This window comes from Callithrix jacchus, chromosome 19 (assembly GCF_049354715.1).
Source record: "Callithrix jacchus isolate 240 chromosome 19, calJac240_pri, whole genome shotgun sequence".
Taxonomy (NCBI): domain Eukaryota; kingdom Metazoa; phylum Chordata; class Mammalia; order Primates; family Cebidae; genus Callithrix; species Callithrix jacchus.
In genome coordinates, this window is record NC_133520.1 from 37,089,245 (window position 1) to 37,114,731 (window position 25,487).

At 48.0% G+C, this 25,487-nt stretch overlaps 1 protein-coding gene across 8 annotated transcripts in view; it reads right to left on the bottom strand.

The window, feature by feature from the left end:
• Positions 1-25,487, bottom strand: part of LAMB3 (laminin subunit beta 3) — a 200,527-nt gene that overhangs the window by 17,503 nt on the left and 157,537 nt on the right. For all 8 annotated transcript variants that reach the window (XM_078357047.1, XM_078357045.1, XM_035280980.3 and 5 more), the window contains 8 exons: positions 15,129-15,243; positions 14,501-14,574; positions 11,181-11,372; positions 9,613-9,676; positions 9,123-9,316; positions 7,174-7,294; positions 6,227-6,415; positions 4,532-4,687 (listed from right to left, as the gene is read on the bottom strand). In XM_078357047.1, the coding sequence (XP_078213173.1) occupies positions 4,532-4,687; positions 6,227-6,415; positions 7,174-7,294; positions 9,123-9,316; positions 9,613-9,676; positions 11,181-11,372; positions 14,501-14,574; positions 15,129-15,243 (1,105 nt within the window). The remainder of the gene's footprint in view (positions 1-4,531; positions 4,688-6,226; positions 6,416-7,173; positions 7,295-9,122; positions 9,317-9,612; positions 9,677-11,180; positions 11,373-14,500; positions 14,575-15,128; positions 15,244-25,487) is intronic.

Genomic DNA, 25,487 nt, shown 5'->3' on the forward strand with positions numbered 1-25,487 from the left:
TGATTTTTCCATGTGGCAAGCAGCTGTAGCCCTGACCCTTTTTGTTCTCTTTTTGGTTATAATCCTTCTGGCTTGCAGGTTCTCTCAACCATCCCCTCCTGGCCGAGAATTTCTGCCCATGTTGGGTATAATTTTCTCTTGTAAGCCAAGATGGAAAATGCACCCTCCCATTCCCATCCTCAGCCACCTACTCCTTTACAATGTATGCTTTAAAACTTTTCCCTGGGTTTCGCAGGTGCTTATGGAGTTCTCAAAAGGCGGACTCCATACCCTGTGTAAACTGGAATGGCCAACTTTTAATGTGGAGTGGCTGGACACAGGGTCACTGGACCCTAATGTGGTCTGGGCTGTTTGGAGGGTGGTTACGGGAAATCCAGGCCTCCCCGACCAGTTCCCATATATTGATCAGTGGCTGCACTTGGTTCTTAACTCACCGCCATGGCTCTAATCCTGCACCGCTCAAGATCCTGCTTCTAAAATACTCCTTAACCGCACCACTCAGTTGCTGCCCTCTTCAGCTGCAGCCCCTCTGGTTCTGCCTCCATCTGAGGAGGATGAAGTTCTTCCCCTCCGTCCCCCCCTTACGACCCACTGGCCCCAACAGGGTCGCCTACTATTACTTCTTCTGTTCCCCCTGCTGCATCACCACCTGTGGCTTTCAGACTCCAGCCATGACAAGGAGAGGAGGCTACCCTCCCTTCCACTAAGGGAAGCACCGCCTCCGGCTGGTGGTGAGCTATCAACCCCATTTTTGGTTTATGTCCCATTTTCCACCTCTAACTTGTATAATTGAAAAGCTCAGAACCTGCCATTTTCTGAAAAACCCCAGGCTCTGAACCTCTCTGGTGGAATCCATACTTCAGACTCATCATCCTACCTCAGACAACTGTCAGCAAATCCTCCTCGCCCTTTTTACCATGGAGGAGAGAGATCCTATCTGCAGAGAAGTGTGAAAGTATTTCCTCTCCTCCACTGGTCAGCCTGAAGAGGAAGACAGAGACCAGTTGGAGGAAGTCTTCCCTACCAGCAAACCAAACTGGGAACCCAATTCCTCGGGGTGGAGGCAGGCTTAGGACAACTTTCACTGGCATCTACTCACGGGCATTAAGGGAGTTGCATGAAAACCCATGAATTTATCCAAGACCACGGAAGTGGTCCAGGGGGCTGATGAGTCTCCTGGGGCATTCTTGGGACGTCTCCAGGAGGCCTCTCATATTTACACCCCATTTGATCCAGCTGCTCCCAAAAATAGCTGTGCTTCAAATTTGGCTTTTGTGGCTCAGGCAGCCCCAGACATCCAGAAAAAATTACAAAAATTAGAAGGATTTAGTGGCATGACTGTCACACAACTTTTAGAAATAGCCCAGAAGGTGTTTGATAATAGAGAAAATGCCACTGACAAAGCTTCCAAGGGACAGGCAAAAATTTTGGTGACTGCCCTCCAGGAGACATGGCGGAGACACCCTTCCCAACAAATCAACAAGAAAGACAAGGGCCATTGTCAGTTGTGGGCCCAAACCCCACTACGGCGAGATCAGTGTGCTTACTGTAGACAAACTGGACACTGGAAAAATTAATGTCCCCTAAGAGAGAAACCGAGAATAAAGACACACGTAGCCGTGAAGGAGCTAGAAGATTGATGGGGCCAGGGCTCATTTTCGCTTGGCCCCTGGGAGCCCATGGTTACCGCCACAGTAGGGGTCACCCTGTAAAATTTTTAATTGACACTGGAGCAGAACACTCGGTATTAAAAACACCTTTGGGCCAAGTCACTAATACAAAAGTGGCAGTTCAAGGAGCCACAGGAACTGTTTGCAAATACCCAGGCACGCAAACCTGAGAAGTAAATTTAGGCCACAAAAAAGTAACTCATTCCTTTTTGGGAGTCCCAGAGTGCCCATATCCCCGATGAGAAGAGACCTACTGCATAAACTGCAAGCCTCTATCTCCTTGTCAACTCAGGAAACACACCTAACCTTAGAGAACCAGGACTCATCAACCACCCACCTCTTTGTAACAACCCCCTTGTTGGAGGAATATCTCCTGGTTCTAAGCTCCCCAACCATGGCCTCGGAGAACAACTCCCTTATGTTGGAATCTCAGGCCCAGTTTCCCCATGTTTGGGTGGAATCAAACTCCCCAGGACTGGCAAAACACCATCCCCCTGTAATTGTAGAACTATTGACCACAGCCTTACCGGTACAATTAAAACAGTACCCTATGAGTCAAAAGGCCAGGGAAGGCATAAGTCCCCACATCCAGTGACCACTGCGGGTAAATATTTTAAGACCATGCAAATTGGCCTGGAATACTCCGTTCCTGCCAGTAAAAATGCCTGGCACCAATGACTATCGGCCAGTCCAGGATTTATGAAAGGTCAACAAGTGGTCAGTCACTCTCCATCCAACTGTCCCAAACCCGTATACCCTCCTCAGCCTACTCCCACCAAACCATAGAGTACACACTGTCTTGGACTTGAAGGATGCTTTATTTGCCATCCCTCTGGCCACTAACAGCCAGCCAATCTTTGCTTTTGAGTGGACAGATCCAAACTCGGGAGATACTTCCCAGCTTACTTGGACCCAATTACCCCAGGGGTTCAAAAATTCTCCCACCCTTTTTGGATAAGCTCTCCAACAGGACCTAATGCCTTTTCAGGCCAGTCATCCAGACTGCACCTTGCTCCAGTATGTAGATAATCTGCTGCTGGCCACGGAAATGGCTGACAGTTGCTTACAACATACAAAAGACTTGTTATCCCTCCTCCAAGGACTTGGATACCGAGCCTCAGCACAAAAGGCCCAAATCTGCCTCTAAAAGGTGTCTTATTTAGGATACAAGCTCACTCAGGGAAAGCAGGCACTTTCCAATGCTCGGAAACTGGCTCTCTTGCAGATTCCAACCCCAACCCCAAAAACACATGTGTGGGAATTCCTGGGGGCTACAGAATACTGCCACCTCTGGATTCTGGGGTTTGCAGAAATTGCCAAACCCCTCTACACTGCAACCAGTGGGAGTGGGGAATTGATTTGGACTGAAACAGAGAAACACGCCTTTCAAAACCTAAAAAAGGCTCTCACTGAAGCACTAGATTTGGCACTCCTGGACATGTCAAAACCTTTCCACCTGTTTGTCCATGAAAGCAAGGGCATGGCCAAGGGGGTCCTCACCCAGACCCTGGGACCATGGCAATGGCCAGCTGCCTACCTATTAAAAAGATTGGACCCAGTGGGCTCAGTTTGGCCAAGCTGCTGGCGGGCAGTGGCAGCTACTGCAAGCTTGGTCCAGGAAGCTGATAAGTTAACCCTGAGCCAAGAATTGGCCCTTATGGCACCCCATGCCATGGAAATCCTGCTTAGAAATGCCTCGGGAAAATGGATGTCAAACTCACAAATCCTATTACCAGAGCCTGTTACTGGTCCAGCCCAGGCTAACTTTCCATCCTGCACAGAGCTGAAATCCAGCAACTTTGCTCCAGACCCGGACCTCTCTGCTCCCATCCATGACTGCCAAGAAATACTGGAGGTCACAGAAACCAGCAGGCCTGACTTGCAGGATACCTCTCTAAAACAAGTGGATGCCACTTTGTTCACCAATGGAAGCAGCTTCATCAACCAGAGGGTGTGCAAGGCCAGCACAGCTGTCACAACCGAGACTGATATTATTTGGACTCAAGCACTACCGGTTGGCACCTCCACACAGAAGGCTAAATTAATAGCCCTCACCCAGGTTGGGCAAAAGACAAGTGGGCTTAATATTTGGAGGCTGTTCCCCACTGTAAAATGTTAAACCCAAGTGAGTTTAAACAGAAGTGCCACACACTGCATTTGTTGAGAGTCTGCCTTTAATGGCCGGCATCTGAGAGTCAGCTAGAGCTCAAACCTCTCAGCCACGAACAAAGGTTGGTCAACATTTTTATACCAGTTTAGGGTCAGGGGGTGGTGAGCAGATTATTAAAGAAGTAGAAGGAGCAGGTTAGGGGAAGCAGGGTGGGGCGGGGGAGGTGCCTAACAACAAATTCTATTTAAAGTTGTTTTTTACTCAGGATGTGGGGTAGGCAGTTACACACAGTTGCAGGTACAAGATGTATGAGCCACTGGGCCCTGTTTCTCAGAAAATTGGTTACAAAGATGCCAGGTGTCTCAGACCACAAGTTCTCAGAACAGAATGCCCTACATAGCTCAGGGTGGGCAAAATGGAGTTAGCAGGATTATTTAAAATGTATTAATCACAGCCAAGATGGGATATTTCAACAGGACCCCCTGCGCTGTCGCACCAGTTCCAACCACCTGGTAGCTCAGTGCCTGCCTACCCACCCTCCATCTGGCTCAGTCCCACCTTCCAACCTCGGCCTGTGCTGCCACCTGCTGGAGGCCAGTGGCACAGCAGCTGGCTCTGGGAAAGAGGGCAAGAAATCTGGATTCCTGGGGCCCCCTCTGCCTACCCTGCAGTGGGATTTCCTCTGAAGTGAGCACAGTAAGCAGGTCAAGATGTGGGTCTGGTGGCCCCATGCAGCTTGCCCCCTACTCACGGTGGCAGCCCTGCGGGTTGGCGTAGGTGAGTCCAGTGAAGCCCGGCTTGCATAGGTCACAGCGCTCTCCCTGCACATGTTCCTTGCACATGCACTGCCCAGTCACTGGGTCGCAGGGAACCCCTGGCACTGCCCCATCCGGATCACACTCGCAGGCTGAGGGACAAAAGCAGCCACCGCAGTAGGAACAAAGAAAAGTAGTTCAGAGCCGATTCCAGGAGCCAGGTTGCCTGGTTCAGATCCTTGTTCCACCACTGGCTTTCAGTTTCACACCTTGTTAAGTTACTTAATCTCTCTGTGCCTCAATTTCCTCATCTGTAGGATTAAAGTAATGATACAGCCTCATTGGCTTCTTATGAGAAATAAATGAGTAAATGTTTGGACGTGGTGTCTCACACTTGTAATCCCAGCACTTTGGGAGGCCAAGGTGGGTGCATCACCTGAGGTCAGGAGTTCAAGACCAGCCTGACCAACATGGTGAAACCTCATCTCTACTAAATATATAAAATTAGCTGGGCACCGTGGCGCATGCCTGTAATCCCAACTACTAGAGAGGCTGAGGCAGAAGAATCACTTGAACCTAGGAAGCAGGAGTTGCAGTGAGGTGAGATCGCACCATTGCACTCCAGCCTGGGCAACAAGAGTGAAACTTCATCTCAAACAAGAGAAAGAGAGAGAGAGAAAGAAATGAGCAAACATAAAGCAGGGGGAGCATGTTTGGCACATGGTATGTACTATAGAAGTCGTTTTGCTGTCATTATTTATTGAGCAACTACTCTGTGCCAACCACTGAACTGGGCACTCTGAAATGTTGCCTCATATAATCCTCTCGGTAATCCTGGAGATTATTATCCTCATGGTACAGAGGAGAAAACTGAGGCTCAGATATGTCAAATAACTTATTCAAGTTCTCATTACAAGTTCATGCTGGAAGCAGAGATCAAATTCAGTTCTGTCTCACTCTTCCCATAAACAAACACCAACAGAAAGTGACTCAGCTTTCTCCAACCCTCGCTCCCTGACTTCTTTCATGCCCTTCAAAATGTAAGACCCCTTCATCCCGAAAGTCTTTTCTGACTAAACCTGACCAAATCAGATTGCTGCAGTCCAGGCAGCCCTATCCTATATGAAGGCACTGTCTCTAGTGGGCAGTGAAGCTACTTCTGCATATTCCCTCCCATCATATTCACACATGCTCCCTGAGCCTCAGAGACTTTTCCAGTCACTTTGCCAGGGCCAGAGGACATGAGAAATAATCCTTGCCGTGGAGTTCTCGATGTTGGGAGAAGCAGAAAATTACATCTCAAACCTCATTACAACATAGTCGAGGTGACAGTACACATACGGAAAAGGTACTTTCACTCCTCTTCATGTGTGTATAGTCTATATTGCCAAACAGTGTGTGTTGTTCCCTGATGGCAGAAACTGTATCTTCTGTTTACTTTTTTCTTTCCTATGCCCCAAATAAAGGCCATATATTGATGGATTGTCTGATTCATGGTCCAGAGAGGGTAAGTGACTTTCTCAGTAATATTCAGTTAACTTAAAATAATCTCCCACAAATCCTGACTCACAGCCAAGTTTTCATGCTCCCCGAGGGCCTTGGTGTACCCAGGAACATGTGGTCTGAGGTACTCAGAGGAGATGGGGAGTAACAGACAAATGACACTCTGTGTCTCCAGAGCCTCTACTCACGGATGCAGGCCTCCTGAATGGAAACACCCGGGCGCCGGTTCCGGAAATAGTGCAGCTGACACCGCTCACAGTTCCTGCCTTCTGTGTGGTCCCGGCAATTGTCACACACACCTCCATATGCCCCCTGGCTGGCGGCAAACACAGCAGGGTCAAAGTGACATGTCTCTGAGTGCCCATTGCAGTCGCACCCTGGAAAAAGAGAGTCCCAGGACTGATATCTGGCCCATGCCTTTGCCTTCTACAGAACATGCACCACAGTAGCTCACTGGTATCTATAACAACTCTGAAAGATGATCAAGGCAGGGAAGTGGGGAAACTGAGGACAAGCGAGGTTTGTACAATTTATTTAAGGTTACATGACCAATAAGAAAGCAGAGGAGATTAAGAACTCAAGCTCCTGATTTCCAGGGCTGGGATAAACCCAAAAACACGTTGAGCCAAAGAAAGAGCCCTTTGAATGCTCTATCCCCAACCCTCCCACTGCCAGCATTGGCCCCCTGGGTCATTGCCTGCCACTGGGCTGAGAATCTCTGTTTTTCTCATCTATGTAAACACAGGCCCTGATTCTAGGGAGTCATTTGAAGTAGGAGAAGATGATGATAGAAAACCAGACATGCCCTAAACAGGGTAAAGCAACTGGAGGGGCCAGAAGAAGGGGGCTCTGGGGTTACTGTGAAAGTTACATGGAATCGGAAGCATGAACCAAGCCATGATCCCTCCAGGCCTGGCTGAGGAGGAGGCAGGGGCCAGTGGGAAGACCCCACTCAAATACTCTCTCCATTCTCACAGAGCTAGGGGAGCTTGAACTGCAATGGTGCGGTGCGATTCAGTTTAGATTTACATAAGAAAAACTAGATGCCCCTGTGTCCCAGGTGAGGTCATTGAGGCCTAGAGGGGCCAGCACTCCACCCAGACCCTAGAAGGGAGGGGTGATCCAAAGCTCCTACTTTGGCATTCATGGGCTTCCTGGCCCTCTGCAGGTCTCCAGGGCCGGTTATTGTAGAAGGGCGCGCAGCGTTCACAATTTGGGCCCGCAGTGTTGTGCTGGCAGACACAGACATCGTGGACCTGGGAGGGGGACCATCAGCCATCAGGAGTAATCAACAAAGGAGGGCCCCAGGGATGGACCTGCCCACTTTCCTCTGACCCTCTGCACACCACTCAGGTTCTGGCTCAGACCTCAACCCTTCCAGGACGATTTCTCTGAATGCCACAGACTTCACCCAGCTCCTGTGATGCTGCCTGCCACTGTTCTGCACATATGAACACGTGTGTGTGTGTGTGTGTGCACGTACGTGTGCCAGCACTGCTCCCCTAGCGAGGTTTTTGCAAGCTCAATCCTTGCGCTTGGACACCCCCGTGACACCCCGTCAGAGGCAGCAGCTGGAAGATGCTCAGACACTCCTGACAAACTGTGGGATCCAGAAGCTGGTGGGGCCCTCTGGAGATTTCTATTCCAACAATCTATCACTACAGTTGTTTGGCTAATGGAACTGTTGTGATGAATTGTCACTAGACTCATTAAGGTATAAAAATAGAATAGCTATTGTGTGCTAATTGCCTTCCAAATTAAGCCCAACACCTTCACTTTGGCAGTCAAGGACCTGTGTCACGTTAGCTGCATTCTCAGCTCCCATGCCTTGCTGACAGCACAGCAAGCCGAACTTCTAGCTGCTCCCTGTGTGAGCCCTACTTTCTCCATCTTTGGGCCTTTAGCAATGCTTTTTCTTCTGCCTAGAATTCTCTTCTCTCCATATTCATTCACAAAATCCTGCCAGTTAGGATCCAGCTAGAATGGCACCTCCCTCATAGGGCCTCTCTGGTCACTGTAATTCCCTAGATTGCAATCCTGGCTGCACCTCACTGTCACCTGGAGAGGATTTTTTAAAATGTCAAGGTCCAGACCCAATCCAGTCTGAATTTCGGGGACGAGGCCCAGGCAGTGGCACTTTTTAAAAGTGGTGATTCCACTGCACAGTCAGATTTGAGGACCACTAGGGCTGAGTGGCTCCCTCCCTCCTCGTCATCTCATAGCAGGTTGTATTCCCTCTGTGTCACTCAGCCTTGGGTTCTAGGAGTATGTCTCATGGGCCCTGACAGATGGCACACTCCCTGAGCTGGCCTCCCTCTGCACACCTCTGCAGCCTGGGACAGAAGCTGGCCCAGAAGTGGAAAGAATGCCAGCTGAGGCTCATGCCACCTCTATTTCCCTCCCAGGTCATCTTACATGATGTCCTCCTGTCCCTCTATCCCTAGGACAACTGTCACGCTCCCATGCTTCTTTGCTCAAGATTCTCTCTTCTTTACCTGGTTCTCAAGTTTGGTTTCACAGCAAAATCCCCTGGGAAGGGAAGACTTACTAAACTTGAACTTCTCAACCCCCATCCCTGCTGAATCCGATGCAGCTGGTCTCAAATAGACTTAGCATCTGTACTAAACATTGTTCTCTCACCCTGCCCCATATCTCACCTCTAGATGAGACTTTAGAATCCCTAAACCAGTGGCTCTCAGACCTGGCAGTATATTAGAGTCACCTGAGAGCTTTAAAAACCAATCATAAAATTAGAATATCTTAGGGTGGAGGCAACAGTTTTAGCTCCTTGTGAAATAATACATAATGAGGGTTGAGAATCATTGCCTTAAACTCCCCACCAATTTCCACACTTATGTAAATGAAATTAAAATCATCTCAAATTATGAAGCAAGTCTAAAGAAGTACTGAACGATTCTGATTTTTGGAATGAAAACCACTTAGATTTTTTGCTGTTGTTGCTGAAATATTGAATAGCCAAATCTTAGATGTAGTGCCCTCCCTGCTTTACTGGAGCCCCAAGAATGTCCGTAGTCTGCCCTGGTCCTGCTCCCTTCCTCTCCCCTTCCCACCCTAGGCTGTTACCTGCACAGCAGTGGAGGGGCCTGCAGAGGCCCCAGGCTTGGGGGCACAGCGATCAGCGTGGCCGTGACAGAAGCAGCTCCCCTGCAGACGTAACTGGGACACAGCATAGTAGGCGCTGGGAGGGTGGTAGCCCCTCTGGGGCACATGGGCCATCCTGGTGAAGTTGACTCTCAAGTTTGTGATTTCCCCCATCTCTGAGAGGGCCAAACAGCAAGGAGGGAGGGGTTGGAGAATGGAAAAGAAAGAAAGGAAGTTAGAGGCACAGAGTGTCCTTGCCTTTATAATGTGATACCACAGGCCATCCTCTCCAGACCTCAACCATCCCACAGCATCCCACAGACAAAATCCCTATGGGGTAAACAGGGCAAGTATTAAATCCCCAACCATGTTGACAGAAACATGAAAGATCAGGAAGTTTCCATGACCTGGGTTCCAATTCTGTTTCCTTCCCATTCACAGTTCCATGGACAAGAGGAGTAGCCACACTGACCTTGAATTTTTTGACTTGGAGTTGCTGGAATCCCAGATGCTAAATCCATAAGGTTAAGTTGGACCTACAGAGGGAAAGGAAAGAGAAGCACTGAAGAAGAGGCAAATAGTGTACCCCAAGCTCAGAAGGAACCTTTCTTTTCATTCTATGCCCTGCCCTCCTCACACTTGAAGTCCTTGTCACCAGGAACCTGAGACAGACCATGGCTATGAAGTTTGTCAGCTGCTTTTGGGGAGCAAGATGACCACTGAGCCCTAAATGAGTGTGTGTGTGTGTGTGTGTGTGTGTGTCTACCCACCCTCTCTGGTTGAAAATATAAGTATCCTAAGAATCTCCTGAGTTTCCTGGGTCAAAAATTCTGGTTAGATATATCATTTACACATGAGGGTTTAGGAGACACTAATTTTCTGATGACTCAGGTTGAGTGAGAAAGTCTAAAACCCAAAGATGCATGAATGTGGGTGACCACAGCACTCTGGACAATCCCAATTTCAACTGTGCTTTTGATTTATTAAAAAAAAAAAAAACTGCTCATTAGATGTGATTTCATCTACATAGCCCAGGAATAGTTTTCACATCAGCCCTCCACAAGCTAGGAAAAAGTCCTGCGTTCTGATCTGGCATGTGAAGAATGTGGTTAGCATAGATTTGGCTAAGGGTATAACCCAGGAGGAACTGCTAAACCCAAGGGAAAGAGATGCAAGCCTTCAGAGAGGGCCCCGCTCTGAGCGTCGGTCCAATGCCTTCAGAGAGGGCCCCACTCTAAGCGTGGTCCAATGCCTGCAGAGAGGGCCTCGCTCTAAGCGTCACTCCAATGCCTGCAGAGAGGGCCCCGCTCTAAGTGTGGTCCAATGCCTGCAGAGAGGGCCCCGCTCTAAGCATCAGTCCACAAGAGAGCAGCTCTGAGGGCTCACCTGTGTCTCGGCCAGCGAAAGGAGAAGAGAGACTACAGCGTCTTCTGGCAGGAGATGGGGAAAAGCAATTATGAAAGAATTTGATCCACATTGGGAGGACTTAGGGAGAAACATTCTGAGCATGTCTTCAGGCAGGTTCTTATTTCCAGCTTAGGGTTTCAGCTCAGGAGAATTCAGGATCTGGGTTATACCAGAATTCCCTCCAAGGGCCAACACTGGGTTAGATGAATAGATTAAACTGGAAATGTTTATGTTTGTGTTATACCCTACCAAGGTGAAATGAGCTTTGTGTAATTTGCTCCCTTGCGTCTAACCAGCCACCCCAAAGTCCTCACACCAAAGTAGTGTTGATTTCATCCTCCCACTAGAGGGATGAGCTAATGAGTCGTGGGGGAAGGGGCCATGGAAGAGGGCAGGGGTAAGTCACGTGGTGGCTCCAAGATGTTTCTAAAATATCCCTCCCCAGCAAAGACGATAAGCCACAGATGTTTTGAGGGTGGCCACAGGGTCATTATCGGGGGGAAGTCAGGAAACTCAGCAAGAGGAGCTGAGGAAGGCATTTCCATCTCTTCTCAAGAGTCCGTGTGGCTGTGCGAACAGAGGGACATCGGGGACTTCTCCCCAGGACTACTTTTCAGGATTCCCTCCACCTACCTTCCCCCCATTTAGGCGCGCATTAGGCCTCTGGGGCAGGGACTGACACCGAACATCCTGCCAGCTCTGAGGCCGGCCCTGGCGGACCCGAGGGAAGGCGGAGGTGCAGTCAGCAGCCAGGTACTGGTACACTCGCCAGGTCTTACCGAAGTCCGAGGAGCGCTCAATCAGCATGCCGGCGGGCATGGGCCCCTACAGAGACAGGGACAGTATGCAGAGGCACTGGGGCTGGGCCCCATGGAGACACAAACAGAGAAACAGACTCCTCCAATGAACTGGGGAGAAAGGGGGCCCAGTGGGAGCAAGTGGGCTCAGGAACATCCGGGTCCAAACCTCCCGGCATGCTACAGGCCACGGAAGTTTCTCCCCAGGATCTGCCTTCCAAAAAGAGTGATCCCTAGCTCAGCCCACCAGGTTTCCAGGCTAGACATTCTCTTGCTCCTACACTTCCCACAGCTGACCATTTTTTATTCTCTCTCTACTGGAACTCATGTCCAGCCTCCTCTGTCCTGGCCCTCCAAACCACGTTCCCCGCTTCACTAGAGAGATCTTCCTGGGTGGTTATCTGATCTGTGACAGCCTCAATCAGTCTGCATTGCTCTCAAGATATAATGTTGAGCACCTTTGCATGACATATTGAGTCCCTGCTCCTCCCTGCAGTGAATTCATCCATTTTTGGTGGCTTTAAATGTGGTCTTTATGCTGACAGATCCCAGCTTAGACCACTTCCTGGAACTGCAGGTCTATAAACTCAGCCTCCAAAGCAGATCCTGAACAAAGCTCAGGCCTGCCTCTCACCTTCTGCCTGATCTCCCTAGTAAGCTTCATCTGATTTCCCCTTTCCCCATATTCACTCTTAGTCATATCTTCTTTTTTTTTTTGAGACAGAGTCTCACTCCATCACTCAGGCTGGAGTGCAGTAGTGCAATCTCAGCTCACTGCAACCTCTGCCTTCCAGGTTCAAGTGATTCTCATGCCTCAGTCTCCTGAGTAGCTGGAAATTACAGACACACACTACCATGTCCTGCTAATTTTTGTATTTTTAGTAGAAATAGGGTTTCACCATGTTGGCCAGGCTGGTCTCAAACTCCTGACCTCAAGTGATCTGCCTGCCTCAGCCTCCCACCAAAGTGCTGGAATTACAGGTGTGAGCCACCACACCCAGCTAATTTTTGTATTTTTAGCAGAAACAGGGTTTTGCCATGTTGACATGGTCATCTTCTTAAAACATAAAATGGGCCTTGTCACTCCTCCAAAAATCATCCAATACTTGGCTTCCTGGGCCCTGCCTCATCTCAGGCCACCTCCTTTCTTCAAGCCCTAAACCAAGCTCAGTCCCCTCTCAGAGCCTTTTGTCCAGTCTTTCTGCTTGGAATGCTCCTCCCGCTGGTGGGTTCCCTCTCCTCTTTTGTTCTCAGCTTCAATGTCATTTCCTGGTACAGATCTTTTGATACCTGACTGACGTGCATTCTCCTGCTCATGTCTGACCCTCCCACCCCTCCCCATTATTTTCTATTCCAGCATCTTGCTTCCTTCAGAAACATCACCACAATTTCCAGTTATTTACTTGTTGGTTTCTTGCTTTGTATTCTTTTCCCATGAGACCAGGATTTCTCAATGGCTCTCACTGTTGGAAGTATCGAGTTGGGAGAATCTTGGTCCTGGGGCTGTCCTGTGCACTGTAGCCTGGTGCACAGCATCGCTGACTTCTACTCACCAGATCTCATTGCATACCCATAGTTATGACAACCCAGAATGTCTCCAGAAATTGTCAGATATCCCCTGGGGCAGAGGAGAGGGCAAAATAGTGCATCTGGTTGAGACTCAATATACCAGGCTGTAGCCCCTATTGACTATCTGGTTCACAGGTGGACCCCCAACATCTAGCACATCAGTGTTTAGTACATATTTGTTGAATGAATCTTCAGCCTGCTGCCCCTCCCCCTGTGTGTACTTGGAAATTCATCTCACAGCAGTCTTCAGCTTTCCCCATCCTGGCTTCTCGCCACCAAGCACATTTTATCCTCCAGGCCCTATGTGCCTTTCCTTGCCCCCACCCCCAGTCACATATCTCACCTTCTTGCCACTTGTCTCACAGCCTTTGTGCTTATGGCTCTCTTTGCTTGGAATAAACATTGCCCTTCACCTGACCATTACTGGTATATGAAGGTTCATCTTTCCCTGGGTGAACTCCCTGAAAAACCCTCCCAAGGCAGACCACACAAGAGCCCCTTCTGGGCTCCTAGCACCTTTTCTTACCAATATCAGAGCACACATTTCACTCTCTCACTACTAACTTCCCCACATATGGTGAAAGCAGCTTGAAGATGGTGCTGCTTTATTCACCTTTATATCCCTAACATCTGATGCCAAGCCTAATGTGTAATCAGTGTTCAATAAGTGCTCATAGATAATTGACAAATAAATGAACAGGTGAGTAATGATAAAGTGAGGAGACTTGAACACTGTCCATCCAAATGAATGCTGTCCTTCAAAGCTGTTGCCTTTAGAGACTGGGCACTTTTTCAAACAATGCTGGCATTTCTCAAAATACTTTTGACCTTTACATGGGGTGAGGCTCTTAGAGCCAACTTCTTCAGTCATGTAAGAAATCAGGTCCTATTACTTTTTATTCCAAGCTCATTTTAAATGATATAGTCTCATCCTGAAAACCATATCTCCCTTCCTGATCATTTAATCTTATTAACCAAATTTGATCATTCAATATCTGACTATTTCTGTAGAAAGAATAAAACGAAATCATCTCTGAAGAGAAAAAAAATGACCTGTGGCAAGTAAATGAAAATGTTGCCTCCAAAAGACATAACTAGAAGGCTGTTCTAAAGGCAGAATCTGAAAGTGCTTTGAGAAGTAATGGCGCTGAATGAGTGAATTGCCCACCAAGAGAGCTGCTACAAAGGAACATCCATCAGTTAGTTGGATAGCCAAGTTCTTGCCTTCTTGTCCAACTCAATCTAATATGTAAAGTTATTAAAACAGAGTATACCAAGAATACACAATTGTACAGCAAGCAACACGGGCCCAGTAGAATTGGTACTTGGCAGAGCTGAATTAATTAGATGGGTTAAGGGTGGGGAATGAGAGAGGAAGAGGACATCCAATCACTGTACGACTAAGATAGGGAGCCTGGAGGCACCACTGTTCACCCAGGAGCGAGTCCTCTACTGTCACCATGATATAGCCTCATGGTGAGTGTTTCCCCAGCCCAAAGAGACAAGGATGTGGTGCTCCTCCATGGCTCCAAACCCACATGGCCCAGGAGCCCCTCTCCTATCCACTGCCACCCTCAGAAAGCATACCTTGAACTCCATCATGATGTCCTGAAGCTGGAATTTCCTATCCAGGTCCAGCTGCAGAGATACAGGGTTCACATCTGGAAGGACAAAAAGCAGAAACTGTCAGCCAGAGACTTTCCACTTCCCCAACCCTGAAGGAAGCCTTGGACTAGACTAGCTCTAGGAAGCCAGAAAGTCTCCAACCTTGACTTTCCAGTCTCTCTCAGAGAGGAGTGGGGAGTGGTATGTTTCTGCTTATATTATCCGTTCCAGATCCTATCTATTTTTGGCTAAGTTTCCTTCTCACTGTTACCTGATGTCTTCAATACTTTGGAGGGCTTCAACTTGCCTGGTCGACACAGACTTGTCCTCAAAGCTTAATTCCACAAGCTTACCCACTGAGACTGAGTGGAGGGAAATAAAGACATTCCTCTCTCCTCACATTCTTGCCTTCACCTCCAACAAACTCTTCCACCTACCATAATATCCAACAGACCCCAAACATGAGGCAGAAAGGTTCTGCTTGTCAATCACCCTTGTCACACCACCATAAGAAACTTCTGGGAAACCCAAAGGGTTGCAGGGCACCTTCCATCCACCTCATCCTGTGGAGCCTGCGTAGTTTGAGACCCTGTAGATGGCAGATGCTCACCATTCTGTGACTGCCACCAGCGCATGGGGCCAGAAGATGAAACCACGTTCTCTACTCGGTGACTGTTGTAGTTGTGAGGCTGCCTGGAGTCACACTTGCAGCACTTCATCTGCCACTGTGGGAGAGGGAGATAGCAGACACTCAGAGGTGGAGTCCTGGTAGACTCCCCCCTTGCGTCCTGAGATCCCAGCATATCTCCTCTATGGAAATCATGCCCCTAGGAATCACTAATTTGATTAATACACTTGGAATGATTAATCTCTTAAAACAGGGCTATTGGTCATATTTTGATTTAACTCCTTTGTGTCCCTCCTAACACACAGCAAGTGAATGGCAAATAGATGTGTGAATGGGGAAGAGGTACAAGGTGGGAAAAAATACTTGAGTACATGACATTGCCTTGCAGAGAAACTTGAGTGCCAAGGGCAAAAAAAAGTGGTGGGGGGGTGGAGAAATTCACATTAATGAGCACCTACTACATACTAGGCACAGGCTGGAAAGTTTTATAACTTATTTAATCCTGGCAGCCTGGGAAATTCTGGGGTTTTAAGGATCAGGGAGAGAGGGCTCCAAAAGAAGACGAGGAAATATGGAGTTACAGTCCTAGCTCTGTCACCCCTACTTCCTAGGCTGAATGTTTTCCTTTGTAAATTAAGTAGGGATTGAGCAACAGCCTTTCATCTACCCAGCAAATACTTATTTAGTATATACTATGTGCCCGACTCTTCTCTGGGCTCTGGAGTTATAATAGGGAACAAAACCAAGGTCCTGCCCTCAGAGAGCCAAAATTCTAGTGACAGTCGGATGATCGCTAAAGCCTTCCAGCAGTAACATCTGGGACTTGAGGATCTTTCTGAGGTTCAGTATTCCCTAACTACAGGAGACCAACCTGCCTCATTGGGGAGGTCCCCAGTAACCGAGCCTATGCTTGTCTCTTGGAATGAGACAGGAGCCAGAACTGAACCCTATGGGTTTCATGGCAGAGCCAGGATCACCAAGAAAAAGAGCATGGCCAGAGATGCGACATATCTCTTGTTCTTTAGCTTGTACCCATATGCATACATGAACACATACACACACACACACACGCACATATGTATACATGCACACATGCACACACACACACACACATACACACAGATATGTGACCTTTTCCTAGTTCCCCCATGCAACCCACATAAAATCTGTCTTCTCTGAGTAACCATGACCCCAAATCCTGTGTGCAGCTGAAACAATATGTCCAGAGAGCTCCAGTTTCACCCACAGATAGATGCAAGGCTTGGACAAGAACCTCCAAGTTTCTTGTTTGAACCTCCAATCTCCAGTTTCACCCACAGATAGATGCAAGGCTTGGACAAAACTGTGGAAGGACAGTTTTTCCTTCCGGGTGGAAAAACTGTCCTTCCACACACCCTGTGCCTCTGCTTTCTTCTAAGCCTCCACTCACCAGAACAAAGAACCGACCCAGAGAGACTGAGTGGATATGTGGGGCCTATGCCTTGAGTGATAGAACCTCCTTGCCCAACACCCATCTTCCCTCTCCAAAGCTGGCACAACCCGCAACAGGAAAGAGCAAGGAGGGGAGCCAGGGGTCTTGGTTCCCTGGGCCTCAACTTCCCACACCACTTTCCAGCTCTCACCTAGTCTACAAATGAAGAGAACTATCACCCTTCCTAGTGCTTGGAGGTGCCCGTGGCATATCCAAAAATGCTTCATTACACACTAATTCTTTGGATGTTTAAGGCTCAAATAACAGCTGGCACATGAGCCCTTTATAAAATAGCACCCATTGCCCCACCTTCCACCACTCACTGTGCATTCTCTTGCCCTGCTGTATTTTTTTCATAGTACGTATTTCCACTTGACACATTGTACATTTATGTGAATTTATTTATTTGTCTATTGTCTGCCTCTCCCTTCTAGAATGTATGCTCCATGAAGGCAGGAATTTGCTTTCCTTCACTACTGTATGCCCAGTGGTTAGAAAAATACCTAGCACATAGTAAGCCCTCACTAAATACTTCTTGAATAAATGAATAGCAAATTCTCAGTAAAGGCCAACTATTTGCATTAGCACTATGAATAGGCACACCCTTCCTGTACTAGGGGAGTTTGAAAGGAGGGGTGGGAGAGTGAGGAGGGAATAAAGCATCAGTAGCAAGTGGTGGAGCACAGCCATGTGAGAGGAGTACTGTCAATGCAATAACCTACTAAAATCTCACAATTACCCTACGTGATAAGTAGTATTAGCCCCATTTACAGATGAGGATACTGAGGCCCAAAGAGGAAGATGACTTTGCTATTGACTGATCCCCACTATCAGCATCAGAAAGGGTCCCTCTCTTCTCTCTCTTTCTCCCTCCTCTCATCCTCTCACTTCCACTAGAAACAGCTGAGTGGGAGAGATGTGGGGAAGCACGCTAAAGGGTGGCAGTCTCCATCTCATGCGATGAGCCCTAAGAAAGGACCCTGAAGCTTGTATTGGGAAGACCAAGGCAGAGAGAGCACTTTGGGAAGAAATGGGGCTTCTCGGGCTGACCCAGCTCAGTTACCACAGAAACTGGAGACCTGTCGCTGGCTGAAATACTTGAACACGTAAAATAATCCTTTCTGGGCAACAGAAGGAGCTTGCTAGAGCCAGACTCATCTCCAGACCCCTATTTTGGTCCCTGGCAGTGAGCATGCCCTTCTTATACTCTTCCCAGCCTCTCGGGGACAAACTTTTCCACTCCCGTCCTCTGTCTGCACTCAGCACATGTCCCGAGGAGAGACAAGGGCCAGCTGCCTTCCAGCCGCCTGTCACCAGAGCTTCCCCCCAGCTCTGCTGGGAGCTGGTCCAGCCCTTCCCTGGTCAAGCGAGGGCCAGAAACAAGCCTCTTTCTTTCTGTGGGCCATGGGACAAGGAGCTGGAGACTGCGGAAATGCCCGATACTCCCAAACGACAGGATATTATGCAACTATTAAAAACACTGTTTAGAGAAAAAAGTTTAATTGCATGGAGAAATGATTGTGTTTTTGAAAAAAAGCTGGACATACACTTGCATATGCATTATAATCTCAAATATATATGTATGTATGTGTGTGTGTCTATATATGTATGTATTTCCATTTAAAGAAATGTTAAGTATTTGGAAGGAAATATACCAATATTCTAAGTGAAAACATGAAATTGCTGATATTTACCCGTTTTGACCTACAAAAATGGCAACTGCTTACAGTTCAACCTGACATCTCTGGGTAGTGGATTCATAGATAATTTTTTTCCCTCTTTGTTATTTTTTATGTTTAAACTTTTTATTTCTTTATGTTTTTATTTTTTTGAGACAGAACCTCACTGTCTCACCCAGACTGGAGTGCAGTGGCACAATCTCTGCTCACCACAACCCTCCGCCTCACAGGCTCAAGCAATTCTCCCGTCTCAGCCTCCAAAGTAGCTGGAATTACAGGCGCACGCCACTACACCCAGCTAATTTTGTATTTTTAGTAGAGACGGGGTTTCACCATGTTGGCCAGGCTGGTCTCAATCTCCTGACCTCAAAAGGCCCACTCACCTCAGCCTCACAAAGTGCTGGGATTGCAGGCATGAACCACTGTGCCCAGACTGTTTAACCTTTTATACCTTGGATACCTACTAACTTTTATATCCAAGAGAGTAGATAGTATTATAAAACAAAACCCACTGAAAATGACCAGGGTTGATTGCCCTGCTCCTCTCTCAGTCTTCACAGGATAATCTGGGGCACCCATGCCTTCTTCTCCTGCCTTCCACATGTGCAGGCCCTGAAGGTGGGATCAGATGGCCTCATCGGCTTACAAACTACATGCTGCTTATCATAGTAACAGAGCTAGAGGAGGGATTTATCTCAATCCTCAGAGCCAGGCTAAGCCAATAGGCGAGACAGGTATTTTAAGTAGTTCTGCCTGTCAACGAGCTAGCAGGACAGAAGCCTGAAATAGAGCAGCTTATGGCAGAAGCCCACGTGAAGACAAGCTGCTAATTTATCCTTTCCCTCTGGGCCTCAGTTTCCCTTTCTACTTTATTCTGGTATGCTTATATGTAGGGTGTAGACATTTGTAAGCATCATGTGCATGTGTGACTCTGAGCATGAGGCTCTTCCTCCCTCCTGGGTGATGTGCCCCCGTCTCTCCCAGTGATGGGTGATTCTGAGCATGAGGCTCTTCCTCCCTCCTGTGTGATGTGCCCCATCTCTCCCAGCGATGGGTGATTCTGAGCGAGGCTCTTCCTCCCTCTTGTGTGATGTGCCCCATCTCTCCCAGCGATGGGTGATTCTGAGCAAGGCTCTTCCTCCCTCCTGTGTGATGTGCCCTGTCTCTCCCAGCTATGGCAGCTCTCTGCTGCAGCTGCCTCCCTCTCTGGGGTCATTTGGCCAGCATTCTCCTGGCTGCATTACCTCAGAGACGCAGTATTATTATCAATTCAGCCTGTCAGGCCTCCAGCCAGTTTGGCTCCTGCTTGTTCTCCAGCTGGAAAGGCTAGGTCTTCTCCCTTATCCTAGAGCTTTCTAGAAGCTCAGCAGTCTGGCTGGAAGACAAACCCTTCCAGAGAGCCAGGGGAGGGCAAAGGAGCAAGAGGGCAAGACCCAGCAGCGGCCTGAATCATGGTGGAGATGGGTGGAAAAGGAAAGCACACGCAAGTAAAAACTCTGAGCTTTTGCTAATCACAGAGATCACTGTGGGGGGAAATAGGAAAACAGGCTCTGGTTATGCATGGCCCAGTTCCCTCCCATGAGGAAGCCAGGAGGCTATCTGGGTTCATCTAAGAAGCTACAGTAGAGTCATGGCCACCAAACAGGGCCAAAAGCAAAAAGAAAATCTAACTGCCTTCAAAAAAAGTACATCTCCTCTACTTCCACTTACTTATTGTTGAAATGCAAGGGTTGGATGAGACAAGTTCCATCTTGTTCTAACATGCTATTAGAATTCTTCCCTACTCTAGCCATATCAGCCAAAGTTAAAGGCACTCTCAGCAAGTACACAAGGAAAGCAAGAGAAAAATAAGACATTCACCAGATGCTATCCCGGAGAAACACATTTTCCAGCAATATGGACAGGGGTAAGGGGGCCTGAAATGCCTTTGGTCAGCCAGGCCTCTGCTAGAACTCACCACAGTTCAAAAGCCTCAGCGTTTCTATGTCAATGCATATTACAATGATCAAAAGTCAGTGCCTACTGCAGGCGCTGGGCGGGAGGAGGACTGCCGTATGCAAGATACTTTCAACTTTGTCTTTTTCTGTATCATGAAGTGAAATTTTGATCAAAGTTTTAACTCAGTATAGCTGTTATTTTCATCCAAACTAAATTCAGAAATCACTTTCTGAAGCTGATTATAGAGATGATACGCGCTACCCACTCAAAAATTACACTGCACCAGCCTCAGTCCTGAGTAATGTACATATATTATCTTATTCCATCCTTCCGAAATCTCTGAGTAGCTAAATTACATTTACAAATGGTAGGTGTCCCCATTTTGCAGAATAGGAAAGTGATAAGTTAAGAAATGTGTCCAAGCCCATAAAGTCAGCAAGGGATGAAGCAGATTCTTGTCCCACCTGCCTGACAACAAAACTGCCTGTGCTGTTCTTTTGTTTTTTCCCCTCCCTGGCAGGCCAGTGCTGTTCTCATTCAAGGAACACAGCAATCACTTGGCAACTGCTGAAGATTTCAGAGTTGGTTTTCAGGAAACTCCCTTCTTCCACTTCACCCCGCTGGAAAGGCAACCTCAACTCCAGCCCAGACATCTCCAGAAAGAGGGATGTCCCCTAGATCCGAGTGCAGAAAGTTGGTTAGCGTCTGGGACCTCTACAGGTTCTGCCAGTGGAGGCAATGACTACAATGACTACAGCCCCTCATATGGCCACACAGGCAGTGGGGAGATGGCCAGGCAAAGAAGCAACGTAGGTCTGCAAGACATTGCCCAGAAGCTTCCACAGGCCTGGACCCCAGAAGCAATGGGGTGAGAAGCCGGGCTGGCAAAGTTGTAAGGCCATCCATGTTTGTCTTTGGGCCTTCCCATTACACATTACTCCTCTCTGCTTTTAACCCCACAAGCCTACCTCAGCTTGTGGGGTTAAAAGCATCTCTGGGCTTGCACACACTCACAAAGAACCAGTGGGTTTTGCCGGAAAGCTTTCCATCCCTGACTTCTGCTCCCAACAATGTCTGCTCCAGTGTTGTGTCTGCTCCCCTAAATGCTTGATTTATCCCTCATTCCCTCCCTTTCTGGGGGAAAACTTAATTACCAAGCTGCCTTAATAACAGTTTTACACAGCACATTCCTCAGGTTAATTAACTATGTAAGCCAAACAGCTGTCACTTTTATCTCTTGGAAATAAGCTGAGGAGCAGTAGCCAGTTGGAAGTGCCTCCTCTCTAATACATGCAGGCGCACATGCATGTAAATACACCCTTGTCCCCCTCCCCACTGACACACACTCTCCAACAGCCACTGCCTTTCTTCATTTGACAATTGTCTGTTTTCTTGACCTTCAGGAAAACTAATGTGTAGGCAGAGGATATGTTCATATATGTACTATGATCCGTGTCCTCAATCAATAAGGGATTTTGAGCCCGCCTCTGGCCAAAATATCTGCTTTCTTTTTTTTTTTTTTTTTGGAGACGGAGTCTTGCTCTGTCATCTAGGCTGGAGTGCAGTGGTATGATATCGGCTCACTGCAACCTCCGCTTCCCAGGTTCAAATGATTCTTCTGCTTCAGCTTCCTAAGTAGCTGGGATTACAGGCATGCACCACCATGCCCAGCTAATTTTTGTATTTTCAGTAGAGATACAGTTTCACCATGTTGGCCAGGCTGGTCTTGAACTTCTGACCTCAAATGTTCTGCCCACCTTGGCCTCCCAAAGTGTTGAGATTACAGGCATGAGGCACTGTGCCCGGCCCAAAATATCTTCTTTCTCATTTCTCAGAAGCTCTAAGCAGTTCTAAAGCTTCCAGAGCTCTACCACTGGGGATTTACTGTTTTGGAGGAAGCATTATGGAGTTCCTTGTTTAAAATGCAGACACCCTTGGGAATGGCACCATATCAATATGACCTACCACTCATCTCTCAGCAAGAATACATTTATCAGATACTTAGATGTGCAAGCCTGGGGATGACTGAAGGGCATGGCACAGCCCGTGCCTTCACACGCCCTGAGAGAGGACAGTGGACTCTCAGGGTCACACACGGCCCAGCTGTCTCAGAAACAAGCTGAGCAGCCACAGTGGAACAAACAGCAAAGGTTGACTAACCCAACTCCTTCACTTCACACATGGAAAAATGGCAGTTTGGAGAAGAGCAGTAACTTTCATGAGGTCACATCCCTTTTATTAGTGTCAGAACCAGAACCAGAAAGAGGTAGTCTTCACCCCCAGTCTGAGGCGACTTCACTAACCATGCCCGTCTGTGGATTCTTCAACAGCTCACTCTAAGTCAGATTGGCAGCGATCAGCCTGGGAGGCACGGAGGAGGGCAGCCCCGAGATGGGTGGATTTTAGTGAGGTACGTGAACGTGTCCTGATCAGGGAAGAAATGCTCAGGAGTGTGATTCGCAGATGGGGCAGCCTCTGCCGGCAGACGCAGCCACCAGGAGGCGGGCAGGGGAGGAGGGCTGGATAGAATGGTTAGCATCTGCCTGACACCATGCTGGTGGTCACTTCACACATTCTTTTATACAGTTCTCATGACAACCACTGAAGCCCATTTTTCAAATGAGGCCCAGAGATAGCACAGAAGTAAATGAGGGCAGGGAGGCATCACAGACATTTTCATCCATGCCTTGAAATTGAGGGAATAATAGTGCAGTGAGTTTTCCTAGAATCCATCTAGGAGCTTGAAGAAAGAAAACAAGGGGCCAGGGTGACGGGACGACAGCTTCAGGCCATTTTGGTAAAGAATAGCCTTGTCCCAACCATGGACAGCCAATGGGTCATCAAGACAGGCGAGGCCAGAAGGGTAAAGTTGGGGAGGCAGAGAAGATGCCATACGGCAAACCTGGCCAAGATCTATGTCCATTGCAAGTGTTGCAACATGGACCCAGAATTTACAGAAGCCCTTGAGACCAATGGGATTTAGCAACTGAGACCGAATTGGGTAGAGGAGGTAGCATGCAAACAGGCTAAGACGGGTCCACGCACACAAAAAGCCATGCTTGGAGGTAGGGAAGTAGGAGAGACAATTTTGGAATGGAAGGAATCTCCACTGCTCCTGCAATTCCATTCTGCTGAGTCGCCCTCTGTTAGTTGGTTGGAATTGCGGGTGGGAGTGGAGTGAGTAAGGCAGAAATGTCCAGGGGTCACAAATCCCCACCCCATTGCCCTTGCATTCATGGCACATCTGTACTAGGCTCAGGACTCACCGTGTCATCCCTGCATGGAGATAGAACAGAGGCACTAACAGAGGCCTTGGCTTCAGGGAGGTGTGACTGTGGGAGTGGGAACTGGTAGAGAGGGGAAGGCTGAAGGGAGAGGCAGTGGAATACAGCATCACATCTGGCCAACCTCATTTCCAGCTGTGGCCGTCCAGTACGCCCCCATCTCTAACCACTCGGAAAACTCAACACACAATGTGTTTCTCATGGAAGTCTGAAGTTCCAGCCCTCACCCAAACCCTCCCAATAGCTCACAGGGAAAACAAGAGCCACTTCGTGGGGTGTTATAAGAATTATATGAGATAATTTATATAAAATTCTTAGTACGATGCCGAGGACACATATGATATGCTTAACAACTTATAGTTGCCATCAGTATCATTCAATAACAAACTTAAAAACTGAAACTGGAACTCAACAGAATTAAAACCTGAATTTCTAATTCTTATCATGCAGCCACTACTGCACCCAGAGAGTGTTCAGGGTACATCTGTCCAGAGGACAACAAGAAAGTCTCTATGCCTTTAATATATATCTTCATTGCTGGAACTCATGGCCTCTTGCAAAGGTAGGCAAGTAGTAGTGAGGGAAGGAGAAATGAAACAAGACAGAGACGTAGAAGACAGGGGAGAGATGCTGACTGTCAGCTGTTGGCTCATTGCCAAAGAACGTTGGGGAAAAGGAGGGACCCTAAAGACCATCTCATCTAATACTCACTTACAGAATAGGATAGCAAGGCTTAGACAGGGGTAATCTCTTGCCCAAGGTCACACCTCAAGTCAGTGGCAGACCCGAAACTACACACTACCCTCAAGATGCTACCTGCCATCCTCTATTCTTTCCAAAAGGCTGAATTTATTCCCCCTTAGAAAAAAAGGAAAAAAGAGCTAGTGCTTCTCAACTTTCACAGCAGAAAAATAGCTGAGATTTATCCAACCCCAGAGTTGCAAAAGTCTAGACTTCTGTTCTGCAAGTCCCCTGTTTTGCTCTCAAGGGGCTGCTTAAGAGCAGGGGAGACAGTTGACTCCCTGGGGCATCTGAAGAGGCAGAGGGCAGGCCAGTGTGAAGCCAAAAGCCCCAGGCCTGGAGGAGAAGGGACTTTTCAGACAGGGCTGGGATCGAGGGTGCATCCCAACACAGAGGCCTCTGACCTCTCCTTGCCTCCCCTCCCAAAATGCAGGTCAGACTGAGAGAGGAAATCCACAGAGGTCTCCCTGAAATTTTCAGACATGGACTCATAATTTGGGGGAAAATGGGGGAAGGGAGCAGCCAAAATCACTCTGTTGCCTAGAAAGCTAAATACTGCCAGGTCTCCTGATGCTCATGGAGTAATCTAGACCCATGGGGAGTCCTGGCTAGGAATGGCCATCTTACCTAACCCTGTCAAATGGGTTTCCCCACATCCAAGTGGGTGAGATGCAGAAACTACAGCCATCTCTGCTCAGCAGCTCCAGTCATTTCCCTGTACCATCTGTGTCTAAAATGCCTAGAGAACACAGGGAATAGAAGGGCAGTAAGACCCAGGGGCCATAGCAGATACCACTTTCCACAGCCCAGAAGACAAGGGCAGCCTGGAAAGGGGAAACCACAGATAACCCAGGTCTCTTTCCCCAAAGGCTGCAGAGACTTGGGGCAAACACTCCTTATCCATTCCCTTGTACAAGCAAAATGGCCAAATAAGGAAGCTGGGAGACAAGGAAACAATGAGTGATTTAAACATTAGTAAAGAAAGATTCCACCCCGTTGAGGGCAAACAAACAAACAAAAAAAAACCCAAAGTTCCTACAAAAAAGACTCAGAGACAACCTGGAAGAAAAATACAGCAGCTGTTTGAAAATGCCAACTGCCTACCAGGCAATGTTAACCAGAGCTTAAAGCATTGTGTTTCTGGATTTGATCCAACTTATCACCTGAGCCTCTGACCCTGCTGGATAACTTCAAGTCACTTCCTCATCTATCTTGCTAACCATGGCAC